Source organism: Mesoplodon mirus (genome assembly GCF_964341445.2).
Source record: "Mesoplodon mirus genome assembly, chromosome: 14".
NCBI lineage: Eukaryota > Metazoa > Chordata > Mammalia > Artiodactyla > Ziphiidae > Mesoplodon > Mesoplodon mirus.
In genome coordinates this window covers 26,730,846-26,751,980 of record NC_138990.1, presented here as the reverse complement: position 1 = coordinate 26,751,980, position 21,135 = coordinate 26,730,846, and the positions used below count along the sequence as shown (strand labels likewise).

The window sequence follows — 21,135 nt, the reverse complement described above, 5'->3', positions numbered from 1 at the left end:
TGCTGAAGCCCAGAAGGCTCAGGGCGGTACCTGCAGGGAGTCGGCGGTGTGGCTGGTCGGCAGCCCGCTCTTGCCGTAGCCTTGGCCGTGGGCCGTAAGGAGCCGCCCGCACAGGTCCACGGCTGCCCTCCAGTTCTTGCAGCTCTGAAAGACACGGGGACACGTCACCAAGGGATCGGCCGCTCAGACGCGAAGGCCGGACGGGCGTTAGGCAGGACGGGTGCCGAGCCGGAGACGCGCTTCAAGACGAGCGAAAGGGAGTATCTTACCAGTTAAACCACTGACAGAGCGCGGGGGCAGAATTCTCGCCGAAAGCTCCCCGACCACAAATCCGTAAGGCTGCTTTCCTTTTTAGCAAGACCTCTATCTTGTGATTTTTATCAGATTACAATCGAATATTTAATTTTAATCTGTGTGCTGGGTATATCTGTATCTAAGGTCTGTGTGTGACTGACTGTAAGGGGTTTATATGTTTAACATGATTCTATGTTCTCAATATGAAAAATAAATCAATGAACTATGCCGACACAACATGTTCTAGGCCGTGTATCCACATGCAGCACTTCATGTTAGAACTAGAACCACACGGACGCTGGCTGATACCGACACATGGGCTCGGGGACTCGGCCTCACCGTGCCCATCTCTGCCCTGACGCAACACAGAAAGGAGGGCCACCAGGCAAATGGGTGGGGAAGCATCACCAGAGGGAACGTTTGACCCTTTAAGAAGCTAGAAGTGGATGCTGGACGCAGGCTCTCCCGAAAGAACAGGCACCACCCGCCGCCGTGTTGGCACACGGCCCAGCCCGCACGGCAGAGGCGGGTCAGGTCTGCCGGCAAGGATGTTGGTGCGGCACGAGTCCAGGCTCCACGGTGAACTGGCTGTGTGCCCTAACACAAGCCGCCTGTCCGCCCCAGCCACGGGCACCTCAGGCTCCTCGCGACCCGACAGGTCATGGCTTTTTAGTGCTGAGTGATATTCCAGCGTCTGGACGAACGACCGTTACCCATTCACCTGCTGAAGGGCACCAATCTTTGGCCACGATGAATAAAGGTGCTATGAACATGCAAGCGCAGGCTTTTTTTTTTTTTTTTTTTCTTTTTGCGGTATGCGGGCCTCTCACCGTTGTGGCCTCTCCCGTTGCGGAGCACAGGCTCCGGATGCGCAGGCCCAGCGGCCATGGCTCACGGGCCCAGCCGCTCCGCGGCATATGGGATCCTCCCAGACCAGGGCACGAACCCGTATCCCCTGCATCGGCAGGCGGACTCTCAACCACTGCGCCACCAGGGAGGCCCGCAAGCGCAGGCTTTTGTGTGGACATGAGTTTGAAATCCTCTGGGCAGAGCAAGGAGCAGGGCTGCCGGACTGGATGGCAGGATCATCTGGCTTTACAAGGATCCTCAAGGCTGTGCACACCTGCCCTCCACCAGCAGGGAGTGGAGCCTGCTGGCCGCACGCCCGCCGGCACCTGCGGGGTCAGAGCCTGGATTCCAGCACTCTCATAGGCGTGCAGTGGTCTCTCAGTGTTGCATGGGCTTCTCAACACTTTCTCGCATTATTTTCCTCTCGCGTTATTTTCCTCACTGGCCCGACAGCCAGCACCAGCTATCGGATTCCTGTCAGCAAGCTGCAACTGTGACAGGATGACGCAAACCCAATTTCTTAAAATATATCTTGCAGCTTTTCCTTTCCACGATGAGAAGACTGGCACAGAGACAGCGCAGTGTCAGGCCTCCTGCTCCAGGGCCATATGCTGTCCAGCTCTGAGAGCCACTGGTCCATCCTGAGACCGGACTGGAGCCACTTCCCTCGAAACGGTCCAAAGTACGACAGTAACGATTTCCAGGAACACAGGACTTCCACGTTCTGGTGGGTAGCTCAGAAATATTTTTAGGCTGGTTAAGATAATTTATACTAAAACTATCTTCAGATGCTCTCTGCAGTCTAAACTCAGTGCGATAATCCCTTTTCTATGGTAACAGCGGCCGTGTGTATCCTCCTTGAGCTGCAAACGTGGAAGGGGACAGGGAAGGTGTTCTGCTGAGCTCGGACCAGCTCTGTGTGTACATCTCTGCGGGTCCCGTGTGCAGGGCTTGGTGACGGCCTCTTTCTGCCCGCCTGCGTCACACACGCTGACCCCTCCTGCTGGTGACACTAGGTCGCAACAGAGCGTATGGGGCAGTCTTCCCAGGAAAGGACTTCAGCTGAAAGCGAGTAAGGGATGACCCAGTGAGGAGGGCAGGTGTGAGCGGTCGGGAAGCTCAGGAGCAGGAAGGAAGGCCCTGTGGCCCGAGGGAGGGGGGCAGGTGAGGGTGGGCAGCCCAGGTGAGGACGGGGGCAGGTAAGGCCAGGCCCCTGTGCAGGCTGCCAAGAGCATGGAGACATTCTGGAAACAGCAGCCCCTGCAGTGATGAAGAGTGAATCTGAGGGGCCATGCAGATGTCGCCACAGCATTCGGGAGGGTACCCAGTCCCCCAGACCCCGCGTCGGCCTGTGGACCACACCCACAGCCGCTTGGCCCCTTCCGCAGGCTCCAGGTGGCTCTGTGCACCCTTCAAGGGGGTGGGTGCTCATCTGCTGCCCGGGGACCGAGCGGCCCGCAGGGCCCAGGATACTCTGTGGTCCTGACAGGACACGTGGCCGCTGCCACCTCGGAGGGACTGTGGACCATGCCCCCTCAATGGCTTGTGACTGGTCCACAGCAAGAAAGGCTCAGAGGCTGAGAAACTTCTACAGGATGAGATGTCTATTGAATAAAATAGTAACAAAAGGGGGCTTGCATGTGGTACATCTCATTTTTCTCATTATTATTAATTGATATTGAATTTTACAAAAGTTTTAGTCTGCTGAAGACTGGAAAGTCAAAAAAAAAAAAAAAAAACCTACGAGAAAAACCCAAAACCCCAAACCAAACCCCACTGTCCTCAGTGCTGAGCCTGAAAAGCACGGCTGCAGGTGGCCTGGAGCAGTGTGTGGGGTGCAGAAGGCAGGGGGACAAGACTGGGTGACAATCTGGGCCTCTGAGATATTCAGAGGAAAAGAAACATAAGCAGCTGGCCGTGTGGCCTGTGCCCGCCCGAGACGGAACGTGGGAGAACCTGCCCGTGGAGGGTGTGGGCAGCGGCCGGGGCAGGGGGGACGGGCTGTCCAGTCGGCCAGGCGGGGACGCAGAGCCAGAGTGAAGGAAGGTGGCGTCCTGGGAGCAGGGAGGAGACGTGCGCGGGTGCAGGTCAGATCCACGAGATGGGAGGTGAACGAGCAGCGGTGGGCAGTGAGGAGGCAGCGCTGGGGGTCTGCAAGTCGCCAAGCTCCCGGGGGCAGCGCCAGGGACAGCGAGACTCAGTGCTCGTTCCTAACCAAACACTCGGAGCCTTACAGAGCAAAGGCGGACCAAGCTGGAGACAGGCCGACTGCTTGCTGGGAAGGAAGGAGAGAGCTGTGGTCGGGGAAGGATCCTGACCGCAGACCTCCGGAGGCGAGTGCCCGGAGGGAAGGGAAGGGAAGGCTTCTGTCTGGGGGTGGTGTGGGGAGGTGAGGCCATTCACTGAGGAGTAGGGGGAGGGGAGGGGTCTGAAAGAAGCAGGGATCCTTTAAAAAGGCACTGAGAGCAACCCGAAGAGCCCACCGGCGCACACACAGGGGATGGGACTTGGGTCTTGGGGACAACGGGTAACCCAACGTAAAACCTGACTCCTTAGTCTTCAGCTTCCTGCGGGCTCAGGGTGGTGGTGAGCGATTAGGGAAATGGCTAACAACGTTCCTCAGGCGCCAGTACTGAAAAGTGGGCTGGGAAACACTGCTCTAGGGTGTGGTCTAGCTCACCCATCCTGCCCACATAACAGACAGCCTCGCATTCCAGGTAACCGTCAGCTGCGACTGTGTCCTGTCTCCTCTTCTGGGTGAGGTCCTGGGCCAGTGGCCTTGTCTAGGGCACTGGTTTTAGCCTCTAACAGTATTTCTTTACTATGGCCCTTATCACGTATAGATGCTCAAAGATTTGTGAAACATGAAATAGTGAATTCAGAGAACTATAAAAGGCAGTAAAAAAAATAATACATTAGTAATGGAAGAGATGCAAATCACAATTTACTAGTGAGTTGACCTTCAAGAGCTCCCACCGCCCCCACCCCCCCAAAAATAAGAAAGAAAAAAGAGAAAAAAAAGTAAATGCCATTGTTAGCCTAAGAAATGAGAAAAAACAATTTTTTAAAAAGAACAAGTCAGGGCAGACAAGGGGACATGAAAGCAGGTACGTGCACTTGGTACTGGTAAACGTGCACTGCTACACTGTTTCTGAAAAATACGTATTAATAGTCTGTATTAATGTGTCTCAAAACTGTCCCTGCTCTGACCCAGTCAGTCTCCTCCTAGGATTGATCCTAAAGAAATAATCCAAGGAGGACTGGATCCAGGACCTGCAGGAAAAAATCCATGTGTAGGAGGATCCACACAGTTCACACCCGTGTTGTTCAAGGGTCAACTGTAATATGGAATTGTGTCTGTATGACACAAATACATATATATATCTATCCATATTCACACAGAGACACACTGCATGTATACACACACATACTAAACTAAATGTTAGTACATAATACCATCATGGTATCGCTTAGATGTGGAATCTAAAAAAAAAAGATACAAATGAACTTTATACAAAACAGAAATAGATTCACAGACATAGAAAACAAACTTATGGTTACCAAAGGGGAAGTGGTGGGAGGGATAAATTAGGAGTTTGGGATTAACATATACACACTACTATATATAAAACAGGTAACCAACAAGGACCTACTGTATAGCACAGGGAACTCTATTCAATATCTTGTAATAACATAATGGAAAAGAATCTGAAAAAGAATATATATACACACACATATATATGTGTATATATAGATATATAACTGAACTGCTGTGCTATACACCTGAAACTAACACAACACTGTAAATCAAATATACTTCAAAAAAAATGCTAGTACGTACTAACCAAGATGTTAACCAACCGTGGTTTACGCAATCAATTTCTCTCCCATTTTTCTGAAGTAAGAACATGCTGTTTGTAAAATGAGGAAGAGAGGTTTGGGACTCAAGGACAGGCTGAACACCCGGTGGAACAACAGCCTCACAGACGCGGCCTTTACGTCCTGGTCTAGGAACGGATGGTGGCTTGTCCACCTCTGCCCCACGTGATGGCGCCCCGACTCTTACCTGATGTGCAGGAACCACATTAATGCCTGTAGAAATTTCTACCAAGTACAGATGTGTACCAAGTACTAAGTACAGCAGCTAAAGCACGAGGGGAGAGGGTTTTTTCTGGGGTGGGTGTGCGGGGAGCTTTAGCTCTAGGACATAAGGAGCCCGTTGACACCATCCCAGAAAGAATGTGTCTGGGAGCAGAAATATATTAATGAGACTATCTGATCATGGATATTTATGTATTTTTGAAACAAATAAGAAATAGTTATTACACAGCAAAGACTCCTATCTTATTTTATATCCACTATATATATAGGTACCCACCACTAATAAAACATTTAAACATGTAATAAAATTATCTGCAGTACTTTGCAAATAATGAAGTGCTCCATAAATGATTAAAAATAGTAAAATGTATCACATAAAAAGCCTTCGGCTCTTGCTAGGATTCTTACACTAAGATATGCTTTCTATATTTCAAACCAGATCACCATTAAAAATGAGGCCAAAACCTACCATCTTAATTATTCATTTTTTACTAAATGTAAGTCCTTTCAAAAGTGGCTTCTTTCCTGAGACTAGAAAGCAGACCTGTTTATGCTCCTGTTAGCTTCTTCCCACTGACGACTGAGTACAGTCACTCCCACTCCCCCGTCCTTCCCCCCATATACACAGGTTCCGCATTCAAGGACTCAACCAACCTCAGACTGAAAATATTCAGAAAAAATTCCTGAAAGTTCAAAAAAGCAAAACCTGGACTTGCCTTGCACTGGCAAAGAGTCACGTGGCACTTAGATTGTATTAGGTGTTGTCAGTGATCTAGAGATGATGTCAGGGACACGGGGGATGTGGGCGGGTTACATGCCAATACTGCGCCCTTTTATACAGGAGACATGAGCATCACGGGTCTCGTACCCGCGGGGGTCCTGTAACCAAACCCCACGACACTGAGGGACGACTGCCAAGGAAGACTCACGCCGATACCTGCCACTCTTGACGGCACGGGCCTTTCTTCGGCTGAGCCCTTTTCTGGTTAGTATCACTGGTCGGTAAGTGACACGTAGTCATTTCTAAGCGCTCTTACACTAACCCGGCAGCCAAGGTCAGAACAACCTACTTCCCCGGGACAACAATAACAAACAGCGTGTGGAGAGAGCCTGGGCGCCTCCTGGCCACCCGCCGGCAGCCTGTCTGAGGACTCATCCTGCTCCGCTCTGGCCACTGCGGCTCAGGCCCAGAGGTGACCAGACAGCTCCTCTAATCTCTACGTTAAATCTGATTATCTTCCGGTTTGAAAAGTCAGACGTGGTGGCAGAGGAAAGAGAGAGATGAAATGAGTTTCTTTGTATCATAATTTAAAAAGAAAAAAGGAAACAAAAAAGGGGAAAGAACATAAAGCAGTTGTTAGAAAAGCTGACCATTTACAATTTATGATTCCCCAAATAGTATCCTTCCTGACAGAATATTTACGTGGCTAAACTACACGTTTACTGTGTACTTCGAAGACACTTCCAGGCACAGGAATATTTTTGTTCACGCCGAGTGGGATCAACACAGACCGTCTTGTCCACCAGAGGCCTGGCAGCAATCAGGGGCTACTGACTGTTCCCGGGGGTTCCAGGAGCGCTGGGTGAAGGGGCTGTGGCAGGAGCATGGCCGAGGCCAGGAGCACCTTGCAGGGGCGGCGATGCAGCCAGGGCCGGGCGACAGCAGCAAGCGTAGGCCAGAGGTCACGGCTGCAGGAGAGCTGTGGCCGTGGGGCTGCCGCCAGGAAGGAGCTCGCCGCCCCCCCTCCAGCTCCCGGTGCCCCTCTCCAGCGGGGAAGCAGGAGAGCAGGGGCAGAGCGGGCAGGGCCGGAGGACAGACGCGGAGAACGTCCAGCGCTGGCGCCGGGTGAACCTGGCCAAGGCAGATTTTGCGGCCAAAACTAGTTCTAGGTTTCCAGGGCTCTCCCGGTCTCAGAGTTGAGGCTGAGGGATTATCAGCTCGTTTTCAAGCATGAATACGAGCCAGGGCATTACAGGCAGCCTTCACACTTCGTTTTTCTTGCTTGGCACTGTTCTGGAAATTTATCCATACTGATGAACGTGGCTCTTGTGCACGTATTTCAGCTGCTCTGGATATTAAGGTTTTTAATAAAGTTTTTGGCCAATACAAATCATACGGCACATTCCTGAACATATCTTCATGAGCATGTTCAGAGTCTTCCTAAAGTATGTGATTAAAAGCGGCACAAGCCATGTATTTTACCAGCTGCTGCTAAACTGCTCTGCAAGGCAGCCCTTCCGGTTCAGGCGCCCCGCACACGCACCCCTGCTGACATCTGGTGCTACCAATACGATGGGGTTGACACGCAGGACACTCTTGTTTCCCTGAGATTTCTGTGGTCCCAGTGAGGCTGAGCATTTTTTCCATGCTTATTGGCTGCCTGGTTTCCATGAACTGCATCTTCGTATCTTTCGCCTGTTTTTCTATCGGGCTGTATCTGTTTCTTATAAATTAGATGAAGGTCTTGATGTATATTTCAAATATCTTCTCTCATTTTTTAATGCTGTTTATGATGTTTTTGTTAAACACAGTTTTAAATTTCAAAGTAGTCAGGTTATCGATATTTCCTGGAAGGCTTAGTTTTTTGTGTCTTGTTAAGAAGTGCCTCTCTGGCCTGAGTCACTAAGAGTCTCTTCTGTTTTTTGAAATTACTTCACTTGGAATTCCCTTCTGGGTGTGCTTAGAAGCAGCGGTCTTTTTATTTTCCCACTTGAACATCCAGTCAATGCCATGCCCCTCATCCACCAGTTCATTCCCTTCTTTCCCCAATAAGCTGCCACGCGGCTCTTCCCACACACGTCCCCCGTGCCAATCCTGCATGGCCCCTCGGTGTGGGGACCACCCCTGGCCTCTGTCCTGCTGCTGTGGCGGGCAAGCGTCTCCTGCTCCACTTTCACACTTTCTAGCTCTTGTCCTTGTGTGAGTTTCCAGTGAGCACGCAGGGTGGACACTGCCTCTATCCCACACGTCAAGCGTGCGCATGTCTGCATGTGTGTGCATACATGCACATGCGTGTGCGTGTATGCACAGACATGTGCGCTGGATGCAGGGAGGCGGGGGTTACTTCTCTAGCATCGAAAGAGTGAGCACTGCCTTCAGCTTTCGGATGCTCTTTCGCTCCCCCGACCTGCCTGAGACGTGAGGTGGAGCCGGCAGGGTCAGGGTCCCTCTCTGTTCCCGGAAAAAGGCCAGAGGAGACAGGGCTGGCCTCTGACCCCTCCTCCCCATCTCCCTGCACAGCTCTGGGTGGCCTGATGGGCGAGCCAGGTAGCAGGTGTGCAGGAGGGGATGAAGGAGACCCGAGGACAGGCCGGGGCGACCGCACAGCATTGGCTCTAACGCCCGGCGCCCCCTTCCTTCAGGACAGCGGGACCTCAGCTCCGCAGCCCGCGGGAGCCGGGGCCTGTGATTATAGGCCGCCCGCTGCTTGATGATAATTACGGATTTCTCCAGAGTGTCTTGTGCTATTTCTATCTCATTGTTTTCCATCTCTAGTTCCCATTCTTGGTGGTCCTCCTCCATTTTCAATAGTAGATGTCAGAAATGTTTTGGTAAAAAAATTGTTTTTAAAATTAGAATTTAAATATACCATGTTAATCTTTAAGTGCTGTGGAGAAAATCTTAAAAATCTCATAATTATTGTATATGACATGTGGAACTCTGATAATGAAGGTATTTAGGTATGGGAAAAAGATCTAAGCTTAAATAAATATGACTTTTTTAAAAATAGGATGTAAGATATAGACTCTATTTGAGAAACTGAACATAGGCATTCCACAACTTCCAAAAGATGAGAAAAACAGTCCAATAAAAATCACTCAAGTAACTGATAGTCTGTACATAACTCTTCCCCACCTACGACTCAAAGGAAATCATTAACGCCACATATGACACCACTGAAGTGATTAAAATGTCTTTCTCCAGAGGCTGTGACATTCATTTCCCTGTAAGTTAACAATCTTAGAATACTCTGACATCACTTAGGAAAATACACTGAGAAACTCTTTCCTAGTCTTAAAGACGAGAGCAATTATTTTAGGACATAATTAAAATGCCAGGGCAAGGTAACGGTCTTTTTACGAATACATTTCCCACCTTAAACAGGTCTCCTTGTTAGGACTGTTAATAAAATTTCTACTGGCTTCAAGGATTTTCAATGTATGAAAAACAATCAAACCACCGCATACATTTATTAACAGCAGGAATAATCAAAGGAGGTAAAAAGATGGCCTGAGAATTAATGACCCCGACTGTGTGTAGCTCCATGTGTCCTCTCTAAGCTTATCATTACAAGTCACACTCTGGGTACAGCCGGCTGCTCATGACACTGGCCAAGTAAAGGGAGCGACAGCGGCCCCCTCCACAAGGGAGACATGTTCATTCCACCAGATTCACGTGGCCGTGGACACAGTTACCTTCTAAGACTTGTAACTTCATTAACAAACGATAATGCATACAGATACTTAAAGGTTTGCTGTTCCCTCTGCCTTTTAAAAATAGAAGATCTCCACATCTTTCCTTCCCAAAGCTTCTCATTCATGGGAATAAGTCTAGAATCACTTCAGTGAAAGAAACTCAATGAAACATTTGATTTACATTTACTAAAAACTAAACTTTAATTGGTTTCAACGTGAAAATGTCAGCAAACCACCTAAAGCAAGTGTTTCTTTCTTCTTCTTTTCTTTTTTTAGGTCTCTCTCTCTCTCTTTTCTTTAAGCAAGTGTTTCTTACTGACCTTTTTGAGGACACAAGCTTTTGTAACATCATAAAAGATGCTGTGGGGCAGACAGTTTCCAGTGGCTCACAGGCCACCAGAAGCATCTGCCCCGCCCAGCTTAAAATGCCTGCAGTCAGAGTTTCCTATTTCAGAACAGCATCTCCGTCTGGTGTTTGCACTTACTGCTGTTAATGAATAAAGAAAGGCTTTTGTGTGCATTTCTGGGGAATCCACTCATTTAATGAAAAACCTTCTATGCCAAGTGGAGAAAACAGAGTATTTTAAGAAAATCAACATAAAATTATTTTACTCTATTTATTTTTGATGAAGCATATTTAATCAAAGTATATACTGCTTCAAGTAATTTGATCATTTGAAATAATGCTTTTTAAAAATTGGACTTCAAAAATAAAAAGTACGTTAACATGATGCTCTTTGCTGCACAGGACTGGCTATCTAATTCAACAAAATTCTATTTATGTGCAAGGGCTTAGGATAAAATACTCAAAGTAATTAACTGGAGGTTAAATATTATGAAGGAAAGCAGGATTTATCAAAAAAAAAAACAAAACAAAACACAGAAAATCAAATACACTGTTACTTACAATGAGCTGTTTCAATCCAACAAAAGACTGTTCTACCGAGTTGGCGTTTAAGACTTGTCTCTTTGCTGCAGCTTTTTCACCCAGGAAGCGAAGCATTAAGTCTTTAACTGCATCTCCCTTGAAAGAATATAAGAAAAACATGTCAAGACAATAAAATGTTAATTAAACTCAGCTAACCAGAACCCACAGCCAACCAAAATTTCCTTTTTCTCCATTTGACCTCCATTGTATGGAGGTTAAAATGTGGTTATAGTACAGTCAAACTTCAATAAACCAGACGCTAAGGTATCGCGATCTTTAATAAAATGTGCAGTTTAGACTGGCTCTTTCTTTTGGAGAGGAAGCAGTGAATCACCAGCGCCTGTACCAGGCTTACGTAAGGGGTACAGCAAGCCAGGCGGGGGGCCGGAGGCGCAGGGCATGGGGGGCGTGAGCGACACCGCCCCTGGGAGAAGCGGTGCGCATGATGGGACCCAGGCTGGGGCGGGCAGGCCTGAGCGCCCTCTGCCCGCATCCCGCCAGGCTGCCGGCCGGCCTGGGCCCCCGGGAGCCCCTAGGGCCTGGCTAGAGTAGTTAGTGGTGGCCCAGGGTACTGCCTTCTGCCCAGGGCTGCGTCTCTCCTGAGCCCAAGGAGAGCAGGGGTCCCTCCCTCTGCCGGGCCCTCCGCTCGGGGAGCGGGCTGCTCCGGAAAGGCCCCCATCAGCCTCCACACAGGGGCTCTCAGAGCCCAAGCCTCGGGTTAGACCCGCCTGCACCTGGGCTGAGTGACCGTCCAGGAGGACAGATGGGCGAGGTGAGGGGAAGCGGGATCGTCCATGGCCAGGTGACCCAGGAGAAACCTGGGAGGAGCCAGGACGGAGGCCCAGCTGCTCAGAGACCAAGCCGCACGTCTTACACAGGGGCAGAGATCTAGAAGCTGCAGTTCTCTGATTTTTTGGCTTTCAGAGGGTAAGGTGAAATACTTCAGATGCCAGAACCACAGAAGTGGCTAAGTGATCTAGGAGGGACAATTAAAGGGCGGAATAAAAAGAACTCAGCCATACGGCTCCATAAAGCTTTGCGCAAAGGAAACTCCTATCAGACAAGGAGCTTTATCTGAGCCAGAGGAACTGTGAACCAGGAAAGGGCAAAATCACATCTTAATGCTGCCCAGGGAAGACCCATCTAACTTCTCCATCCTTGCAACCTTCTCAGTTAATAAGACCACACTGCGAAAATCTCCTGCCCTTTAAAATTCTCTGTTAGTTAACACCTGAGTTAGCAGCGAAGTTCCTGAGACACGAGCGTATGTAGAACTGACAAACATCTCACCTCTGAAAGCCCGAAGACGCGACAAAACGCCCTAACGTGGACCGGCTCTCGCCGTGTCACTCAGCTGAAGGCAGTTCTGACATGGGGGTCACGGCGCCTTTGCCGCAGACCCTCCATGCTCACTGGAGCGAGGGGAGCAAGCTTCCTCCGCAGGATGACTTGTGAGCTATGCGGGATGGGATCCACCTAGAAGCCCAGGGACCCCTTCCAATCAGCACACCTTCAGGAGAGGGCACCCAGGGCAGGGGAGCGTGGGGAGACTGAGCGTGAACGAGTCCGGTGCTGGATCTCAGCTTGCAGAGGGCCTCCCGTCCTGCAGTGGGGGAACGGCTTCAGCAGTGCCTTCTAAGTTTTAATGGATGAAGTCAAAGCAAAGCAAAACCCAGAGCAGCTGACTCCCAGAGTACGGGCTTCGGGCTTCACTGTCAGGAAGCCTGACGACACATGAGGTCACAGGCAGTGGTGCTGAAAGGACAGTGGCCCAGCCTCACCCGGGGCTCTGCCTGGGCACCAACGAGAAACATGGCTGCTCCTCCCGGGACGGCTCTGTCCTCTTAGTCCAGGGGGAGTGAAACCACCCAAAAAGACGACATCCCAACAAACAAAAACAAAACAAACTCCAAACTCAAGGTTGTGGAGACATCGGAAACTGCATACGTCGCTGGTGGAATGTAAAATGGTGCAGCCGTTTTGGAAGACAGCGTGGATGTTCCTCAAAATGTTAACCACAAGTTTACTATGTAACCCAGCAGTCAGTGGACCCGCACAGTTCAAACTGTGTTATTCAAGGTCAACCGTATTTGACAATAGAAAGGAATGGTGCACTGACACATGCTACAATTCAGATGACTCCTGAACATGTTTCAATGAAAGAAGCCATTCACGACAGACCACATGTCGTGTGATTCATTCGTATGAAGTGCCCAGAAGAGGAGAATCCAGAGAGATGGAAAGCAGGTCAGTGGTTGCCTGGAGCTGGGGTGGGGTGAAGGTCTGGGAACTGTAAGCAAAAAGGTCTGGGGCTTCCTTCTGGGGTGATGAAAATGTTCCACAAACTGACTGTGGTGACGGCTGCACAACGCTGTCGAAAATGCTAAAAACCACTGAATTGTAAACTAGATGTGTGAATTATATGGTATGTGAATTGTATCTTAATTAAGCTGTGAAAACAAAAACAGATCTAAACCCCTTTCGTAGGGGGCCCTAAACAAATCGGTATTTAAGGGAAGCTGTTCACTGATACGTCAGCTTTAGGATGGTTACAAAACGGCTTGCAGCGGCCACTCCAGACCTTCCGCATCTCACACACATGTTCAACGTAGGTCAGCGTCCTTCACATCAGGAACCTCAGAAAGGGGAGCCAGGCCCACCCGTGAATGCGGCGAACAAACGCAGCGGCAGCGACGTCTGCTTCTGTCCATCCCAGAGTGCCCCAGCCTGGGCTTATCGTCCTAACATAAACAACTAGAACATGGAAAACACAGACACAACAGGTGCCTTCCGACACAGAGAAGGATGTGATCTGAGACAAGAGGAGTTGAGCTCCTGAACCCAAAGGCAGTTGTGGACCACAGTGGTGCGGGGGGCACACTGCGCACGGGGCACTCGCCGAGCGGGGACTGGCCGGGAGCTGGAGGGCAGCTGGCTGGACCTGGCCGTCAGAGCACCAGACAGGACGGAACCGTACAAAGAGCAGGGCTGGAAATCCGCATGGGCCCTCGAGGGTACCGCTGAGCGGTAAACGGTGCGTGCGAAGGGTGGATGCTCTGAGGACGGGGAGCCGGGACAGGGCAGCTGGGAGCTCACTTGGGGCTGAGAGATGTCCCGTCCAGGCCAACCGCTGCAGAGCGCTCTTGGACACACAGGCACTCAGTACAGGCGTCAGAAAGGTCACCCAAGTATACAAGCTACTCTAAACTCACCCTCAGAAGCTAAAAAATAAACCTGAAAAGGATCAAATAAATCTGCTGGCCAGAACAAAATACAAGTCTTTTTGAAGAAAGATGACAAAATACAGACACTCAACATTAGGAAATCCACAATATCCACCCTCTGATAAAAAATCACTAGACATGTGAAAACACAGGCACTCGTGACTCATGACCAAAAGAAAAAGTAAATACAAATAGACTCTGAAATTACAGAACTGATGGAATTTTCAGAATAGAACTGCGCAAGAGCTATTATAAATGTGCTCAAAGATCTAAAGTAAAACTTGAACAGAATGAGAACAGAAAAATATATAGAAAGGAACGAAATGGAAATTATAGAGACAAAAAATACGAAAAATTTACTGACTAGCATCAGCTGCAAACCACAAAGTGCAGAAGGAAAGATGAACAAACTGAAGGACAGAATGACAGAATCCCAAGCTGCATCAGCTGCAAACCACAAAGTGCAGAAGGAAAGATGAACAAACTGAAGGACAGAATGACAGAATCCCAAGCTTAAGTACAAAGAGAAAAATGACTGAAAACAGAAACAGATCTTTACCGACCTCATTAGTAATACCAAGTAATATGTGAAACCGGAGTTCCCAGAAGCAGAGGAGAGAGAGTGAAAAACAGAAGTGCTAACTGAAGAAGTAATGACCAAAAACATTCCAAAATTGAGGAAAATGATAAAGCCACAAATCCAACAGGGTGAATGAAAGCTAAGCAAGACAAACATTAAAGAAAACCACGGGAAGGCACATCAGAATCAAACTGTTGAAGACCAGTGATAAAATCTTAAAACCAACCAGAGGAAAACATATACACTAGGTACAGAAGAGCAAAGATAAGAATGACTACAGACTTCACGTCAGCGACGGTACCAACGGGAAGACCATGGAAGGACACCCTCAAAGTGCTGAAAGGAATAAAGGTGAATCAACCCCCAAGTCAACGTGTTGTAAACACACTGCATTTCCAGCGAAAAGAGCTTTGATAGTGAAGATGAAATTTCTTCAGACTTCAAGGGGAGAGAATTCGTAGCTAGCACACCTGCAGGAACAGGTACGTCTTCGGCCATCCGTAGGTTTCCAACACAGGGACTTAGCATGGCCCAGGAAAGGGGTTTTCACAAACTGTGGGCTTCCCTGATGGGATTCCCGTCAAATCCAAATTGCAGGAAGGGCGAGGGGAAGGAAAGAATCAGGGAACAGAATCAGACAGGGTGGTGGAAAGGCCCAGTCTCTAGTCTGGACGCTGGGTTTCCAGATGCACCAGCAAGGCCACAGCATTCTGAGTCCCCACCCTACTATCTTTGCTTCACGATCTTACTGCCTTTACCACTGACATTCTGCTGCTTCTAGTTCACTTATCTCTCCTGTCTCTCTCCCTCTCCCTCCTTTACTCCCTCTCTCTCTCTCCTTACTGAGCAAGCTTCATACAAATATTCTCCAACTTCCATTCTTCACTGGTTCTGAAAATTTCTGAACGATCATTTCCCCACAAACTTTCCATTTATCTCTTTAAGAACACAGGCCATCTAAGACTCTAATTAGTTAAAAATGCCGACATTCCTCTTTTGATGCTATGCGATTGGATGAAGTGTTACACGCTCACCTTCATGGCCTCTAACCTAACTCAGACTGCTATAGAAGTCACTTCATAAGGAAACAATTTAACAGTTTTCCCCCCAAATTTTATCCCATAGGAAGGAATTTTTAATTAGGCACCAATAGGTGAGCAATTAGGAAAAATTTCAAGGTGTCTTAGAAAGCTGACTTAGAACAACGCTGCAACAGTTACAGGGGCACAGGGAGAAACCTGTGAACAGGTAAATCCAACAAATGCTTGGTTGACCTCTTACAAGCTTGGTGTGCACAGTGAGTTAATAGATGTGTTCTACCGCGATCTTAAGTCCTCTGGCAAATAAACACAGCACTTCCAAGGTAAACCACACAGTTTTTCTTTTCTATCCTGGGAACGAAGAGTTCTTTGAAGGACAGTATACAACTGAAGAGACACAGGTGAAGAAACAACCAGCACATTTGTTCTATGGGAAAGTCAAAGACATTTGAGGAACTATTCTTAATTCATATTTCAGTTTACCATGAGGTTTCCAAAATAATCACTGTGAATTGCAAGAGGTACGGAAGACATTGCCTTAGGATTTAAAGGAAGCAGAAAGGAAACACTCTGTCTCCTGGCCGGCCGCTAGTGTGGGTCCTGCCCATGCAGTGGGCGCCCCGACCCTGGCTGATTCACCCAATGCCCTGTTTAATTCACAATTAGCCGCCTGGAAGCTTCAAAGCTGCAGAGGAGCTGTCACAGAACCCGTGCTTTTCACTGGTAGGAAGGGCCTCCATGCCTGATTCAATCTGGGTTAAACTAGTAACGAACATTAGCACTTTGTGTTCCCCAACTCAAGAATGACCAACATGCTTTACCGCAGGAGACTAGCCAGCCACCCCGGGCATTCAGCATCCCGGGCCCTGTCCATGAAAGCTCATGTGCTCGGCCCAGCCCTTTAGGCGACCACAGTGAAATACCTCTACATGGTTCTAAATGCACCCTAGGAGCCCTGGGCCTCAGCACCCTGTTGGGAACCACTGGGTTGTCATCAAATCCTGAACATCAAATATCCCTGAAATCAGAGTCCATAACTGTGATTCACTGAAAAGACCCTGTGAAGGTAAATTCAGGTTCAGCACATTCTGCTTGAGAGGGAGGAGAAGGGGGCTGAGGACAGTGCCTGGTGGGCAGCAAGCGCACAAGGAAGATGCGCTTAGTGAGCAAATACGCTGTAGAGACGGACGTGCAAAATATCTGGAACCTGCAGGCTTTCACTTCAGTTACTGAGAAAAACAGCCAACTGGCCTCGCTTCTCCAGCAGCCACTCTTACGGGATTCGGCCTCACGGGGCTCAGGGCTCCACTGCCTGCACCGGGCTTTCTGACCCTGCCGAGTGTGTGGGAAGGGGGACTCCTTCCCCCGGGAGGGCCTGCTGAGGACCGCAGGGTCCTCCTTCGGTTCCCAGAGGAGAGACCCACGCAGGACCTCGTGTGGCACAGACATTGCTGATCCCACCTGCAACCCGGGCGGGACAAACTACACCTGACATGCAACTGAGCTAACCTCACATGGACGTAACACACATACCTACAAAAACATTATCACGTAAGGCAGGCTACATGCCATCTTATAAACTACGAACCTCATTAAGTATTCTGCTATAACGCCATTTTCATTTTTATTTTTTCACGATAAAAATATTTATTTCAATATAACATCATTTTAAATACCTACGTAAATATTCCACTGACAAAACAAGATGTGTCAAATGTATTCAACCAGCCTTCTGATAATGGACTTTCAGATGGTTTCAGGTTCTCTGCAATTATAAACCTCACTCTGATGGGCAGCCCAAAAGCTGGGTATCTGTACATCAGTGAGATTATTTCCTTACAAATAATTCCTAAGGGTGGGATTTCTGGGTCAAAGGATATGCACATTTGGACGTGCGTTTTACAAGTTTACTTAAGAAAGTTTGTACCAAATTATCAGTCCCACCAGGGCTGCTTAAGCAGGCTATTTTCTCACATTCTAACAAACGTGGAATAATTATAAATAACTTAGACAACAGAAAATGAAAATAACTTTATCACCTTTGATTGCTGGTAAAGATTGAACTTTTTAATATTGCTATTTACTGTATGTAATATTTATATATTTTTATGATTTATTATTTTGAGGGGCCATTCGTTTTTTTTTAACCGAATCTGTAAGAACTCTTTCTACATCAAGCACATTATATGTATTGCAGATATAGTTTTCCATATCTAAAAAAAGGAACAGGGATTTATCATTTACTAGAGCTCAAGTGTCATAAATAAACTGATCACGCAAAGTTTAGAACTACTTCAGAGAACTGTGATGCAAATACCTTGTTGGTACTTATTTCTAAGTCTCTGATTCGTACCTAAACCACATTATATCAGAGAAATCAGCAGGGTTCCAAGTTACCTAGTGACATAAAGATTCCCACAATCAGAATCTTTGGAACTGATGAAAAATAAGGGTTTTTCAATCCTCGAAAGGTTTTTTACACATGTATATCCATGAAACAGAAACAGATGAAAAGGAATGAGCTGTGGACATAGAATCACCAGTTTCAGTGAGAAGCATCCACCGGCCCACGTTCGCTCTGAAGCCCCTCTGCTCTCACCTGGATGTTGTCGAACTTGAGGCCCGGCATGGTGAGGTCCTCCTTGTCCACGAACACCGTGCTGTACTGCTGGGTGGTGACTGAAATCAGCACGTTCCTGGTCGCTTCCCCGGGAATCCAGGCGTCGTTTCTCCGGTCCATCTCGCTCATGCTCAGGGCGGTGGCAAAGGGGTCCTCGCTCCCGGCAAACACAGCCTGGATCTGCGAAAACGGTTTTGGAGACTGAGGAATTTCCAGAGAAGCTGTGGAAACGCCTGACTCTGATCTTTCCGTCCCTGGGGAGTAAGAAGGGTCGGCAGAACTCAGGGAGTTTTCTCCCACTGGGGTAGCGGCGAGTGAAGACAAGCTTTCTGGAATTGAAGGGCTGGCGTTGGGATTACTGACGGAGATGAAGGTGGAGGTTGTGAAGGAATCAAAGAAGTCCGAGGCCAAGGAGTTAGTGCTGGTTGTATCGCCAAAAAATTTGCTCAGGCTGGGGCTCGGCTGGACCACCTGAGGAGGGGTCCTGGCGGCCGCTTCGCTCGCGCCGCTGAAACTGGGCGATTTCACCATCTGGGACTCGAAGCCATCACGCAGGACCTGGGGCTGGGAGCCGGCGGGCGGCGGCTGGCTGAAGATGGTGCATACGGGCACCGGCTCGTCCTTGGGGGACGGCTGCCGGGGGGACAGTCCTGGTGCCGGGCCCGCTGCGGGCGCCCTCACGTCCCCTGGGCCCAAGTCCTCCGCACCCTCGTGCTCCGAGGTGGGCAGGCCTTTCACCTCCTCTTGCTCCGGGTCTTCCTGCAACGATGCTCTGCTGTCGGGGGTCATGTCCGAGACGTCTCTAGGTGTGTCCTCTCCCTCACTCTCACCGTCATCACTCAGAGCGTCCAGCGCTTCTTCATCTACGACGCTTTCCCGTCTGTGATCTGCGCCGCCTTCTGCAGTCTCCACGACATCCTGCAAACAACCCAGGTCCCCCGCGCCATCCTCGCTGTAGTTCGGGGAATCAGAGATGAGGACGCTCTCCATCATGGGCTCATCGAGCTTGTCCACTAAGTTATTCGAGTCTTCTGAGCCAAACTCGTCTCCACCGAGATCAATAGTTTCCTCGTGATAGAGGAGCTGCCGCTCATCTTCCCGGGGCCCCTGCGGAGCCACGCTCGGGGCCGGCCCCTCGGCTGGACCACTCTGCTCGGGCGCCTGCTGCTCGGCACCTTTAGCACTCTCCATGGTCACCTGAAACAAAGACAAACACACATCCACCTCATCAGCTTAGATATGATTTTATCTTATTGAAATTGTTTTTGAATTTATAAAAGTGGTGAATTCGTGTCCTTGTAATGGTGGATACGCATCATTATGTACATTTGTTCAAATGCATAGAATGTACCACACCAAGAGAGAGACCTAATGTAGACTGTGGACTTTGGGTGATTATGATGTGTCAACACAGGCCCATCAGTTGTAACCAGCGCACCATCTGGCGGGGATGTGGATAACGCAGGAGGCTCTGCCTGTGTCGGGGCAGCAGGGAGATGAGAAGTCTTTGAACCTTCCTCTCAATTTTGCAGGGAATCTAAAACTGCTTTAAAAAATAAAAGTCTGCTAAAAATGTTTATCAGTTTATCAGCTATATATTCAAATGGTTTAAAATTCAATAGCCTCCATTTCTCCAGCCATTTATTTATTCATTTTTGTGGTAAAAGACACATCATATAAAATCTACCACTAAAATCATTGCTAAGTGTATAGTTCAGTGGCATTGAGTACATTCAGTTTGTTGTGCGACCATCACGACCACCCATCTCCAGAACTCTTCTCATCCTGCAAAACTGAAATAAATAATACAATAAACACTAACTCCCCATCTCCCGCTCCCCCAGCCCCTGGCAACCACCATTCTCGTCTGTCTCTATGAATCTGACGATGCTACGGAGGGACCCTAGATATGGTATTTGTGGAACGACGTGGTATTTGTCCTTTTGTGTTTGGCTTATTTCACTGAGCACAATGTCCTCAAGGCTCACCCATGTTATTGCATATGTCAGAATTTCCTTATTTTTTAAAAGAGATTTATTATTATTATTATTACTTATTTATTTTTGGCTGCGTCGGGTCTTAATTGCGGCCTGTAGGCTCTTCACTGCGGCGCATGGGCTTCTCTCTAGTTGTGGCGTGTGGGTTTTCTCTCTCTAGTTGTGGCGCGCAGGCTCCAGGGCGCATGGGCTCTGTAGTTGTGGCACGCGGGCTCTAGTTGAGGTGCGTGAGCTCAGTAGTTGCGGCGCACAGGCTTAGTTGCCCTGCGGCATGTGGGATCTCAGTTCCCTGACCAGGGACCAAACCTACGTCCCCTGCATTGTAAGGTGGATTCTTCACCACTGGACCACCAGGGAAGTCCCAGAATTTCCTTATTTTTAAGGTCGAGTAATATCCCATTGTATGTACATACCATACTTATCCATTTATCTGTTGATGAACACTTAGATTACTTCCATCTTTTGACTACTATGAATACTGCTGCTGTGAACATGGGTGTACAAGTATCTCTTTGAGACCCTGCTTTCCACCCTTTTGGGTAAAAACCCAGAAGTGGGATTCCTGGATCATTCATGTGGCAGTTCTACTTTTAATCTTGTGAAGAACTACCCAAACTATCTTCCATTAGTTACACCATTTTACATCCCCACCAAGAGGGTACAACGGTTCCAATTCCTCCACATCCTCACCAGCACTAGCTAATGTTCTGTCTTTCTGCCAGCAGCTGTCCTAACGGGTGTGAGGTCTCAGCCTTTTACACCCTACTCAGTCTTTAAGACGCAGCTGAAGTTCTGCCTCTGCCCTCAAGCCTTCCCAAGACACTTCAGCCTATAGTAACACCATATACAAAAATAAACTCAAAATAGATTAAAGACCTAAGTGTAAGACTGGATACTATAAAACTCCTAGAGAAAAACACAGGCAGAACACTATTTGACATAAATCATAGCAATATTTTTTTGGATCTGTCTTGTAAGGCAAAGGAAAAAAAAAGCAAAAATAAACAAATAACTAAACTTAAAAGTTTTTGCACAGCAAAGGAAACCTTGACAAAAGGAAAAGACAACCAACTGAATGGGAGAAAA

The 21,135-nt window shown here is 48.4% G+C and overlaps 1 protein-coding gene across 2 annotated transcripts in view; it reads right to left on the bottom strand.

Annotated features, from left to right (window-relative positions):
• TRAPPC12 (trafficking protein particle complex subunit 12) overlaps window positions 1–21,135 on the bottom strand; it is a 65,658-nt gene that overhangs the window by 38,473 nt on the left and 6,050 nt on the right. For both annotated transcript variants that reach the window (XM_082642295.1, XM_082642296.1), the window contains exons 2-4: window positions 18,032–19,249; window positions 10,568–10,684; window positions 31–144 (exon numbers count right to left, since the gene is read on the bottom strand). In XM_082642295.1, the coding sequence (XP_082498421.1) occupies window positions 31–144; window positions 10,568–10,684; window positions 18,032–19,243 (1,443 nt within the window). In that variant the 5' untranslated portion in view covers window positions 19,244–19,249. The remainder of the gene's footprint in view (window positions 1–30; window positions 145–10,567; window positions 10,685–18,031; window positions 19,250–21,135) is intronic.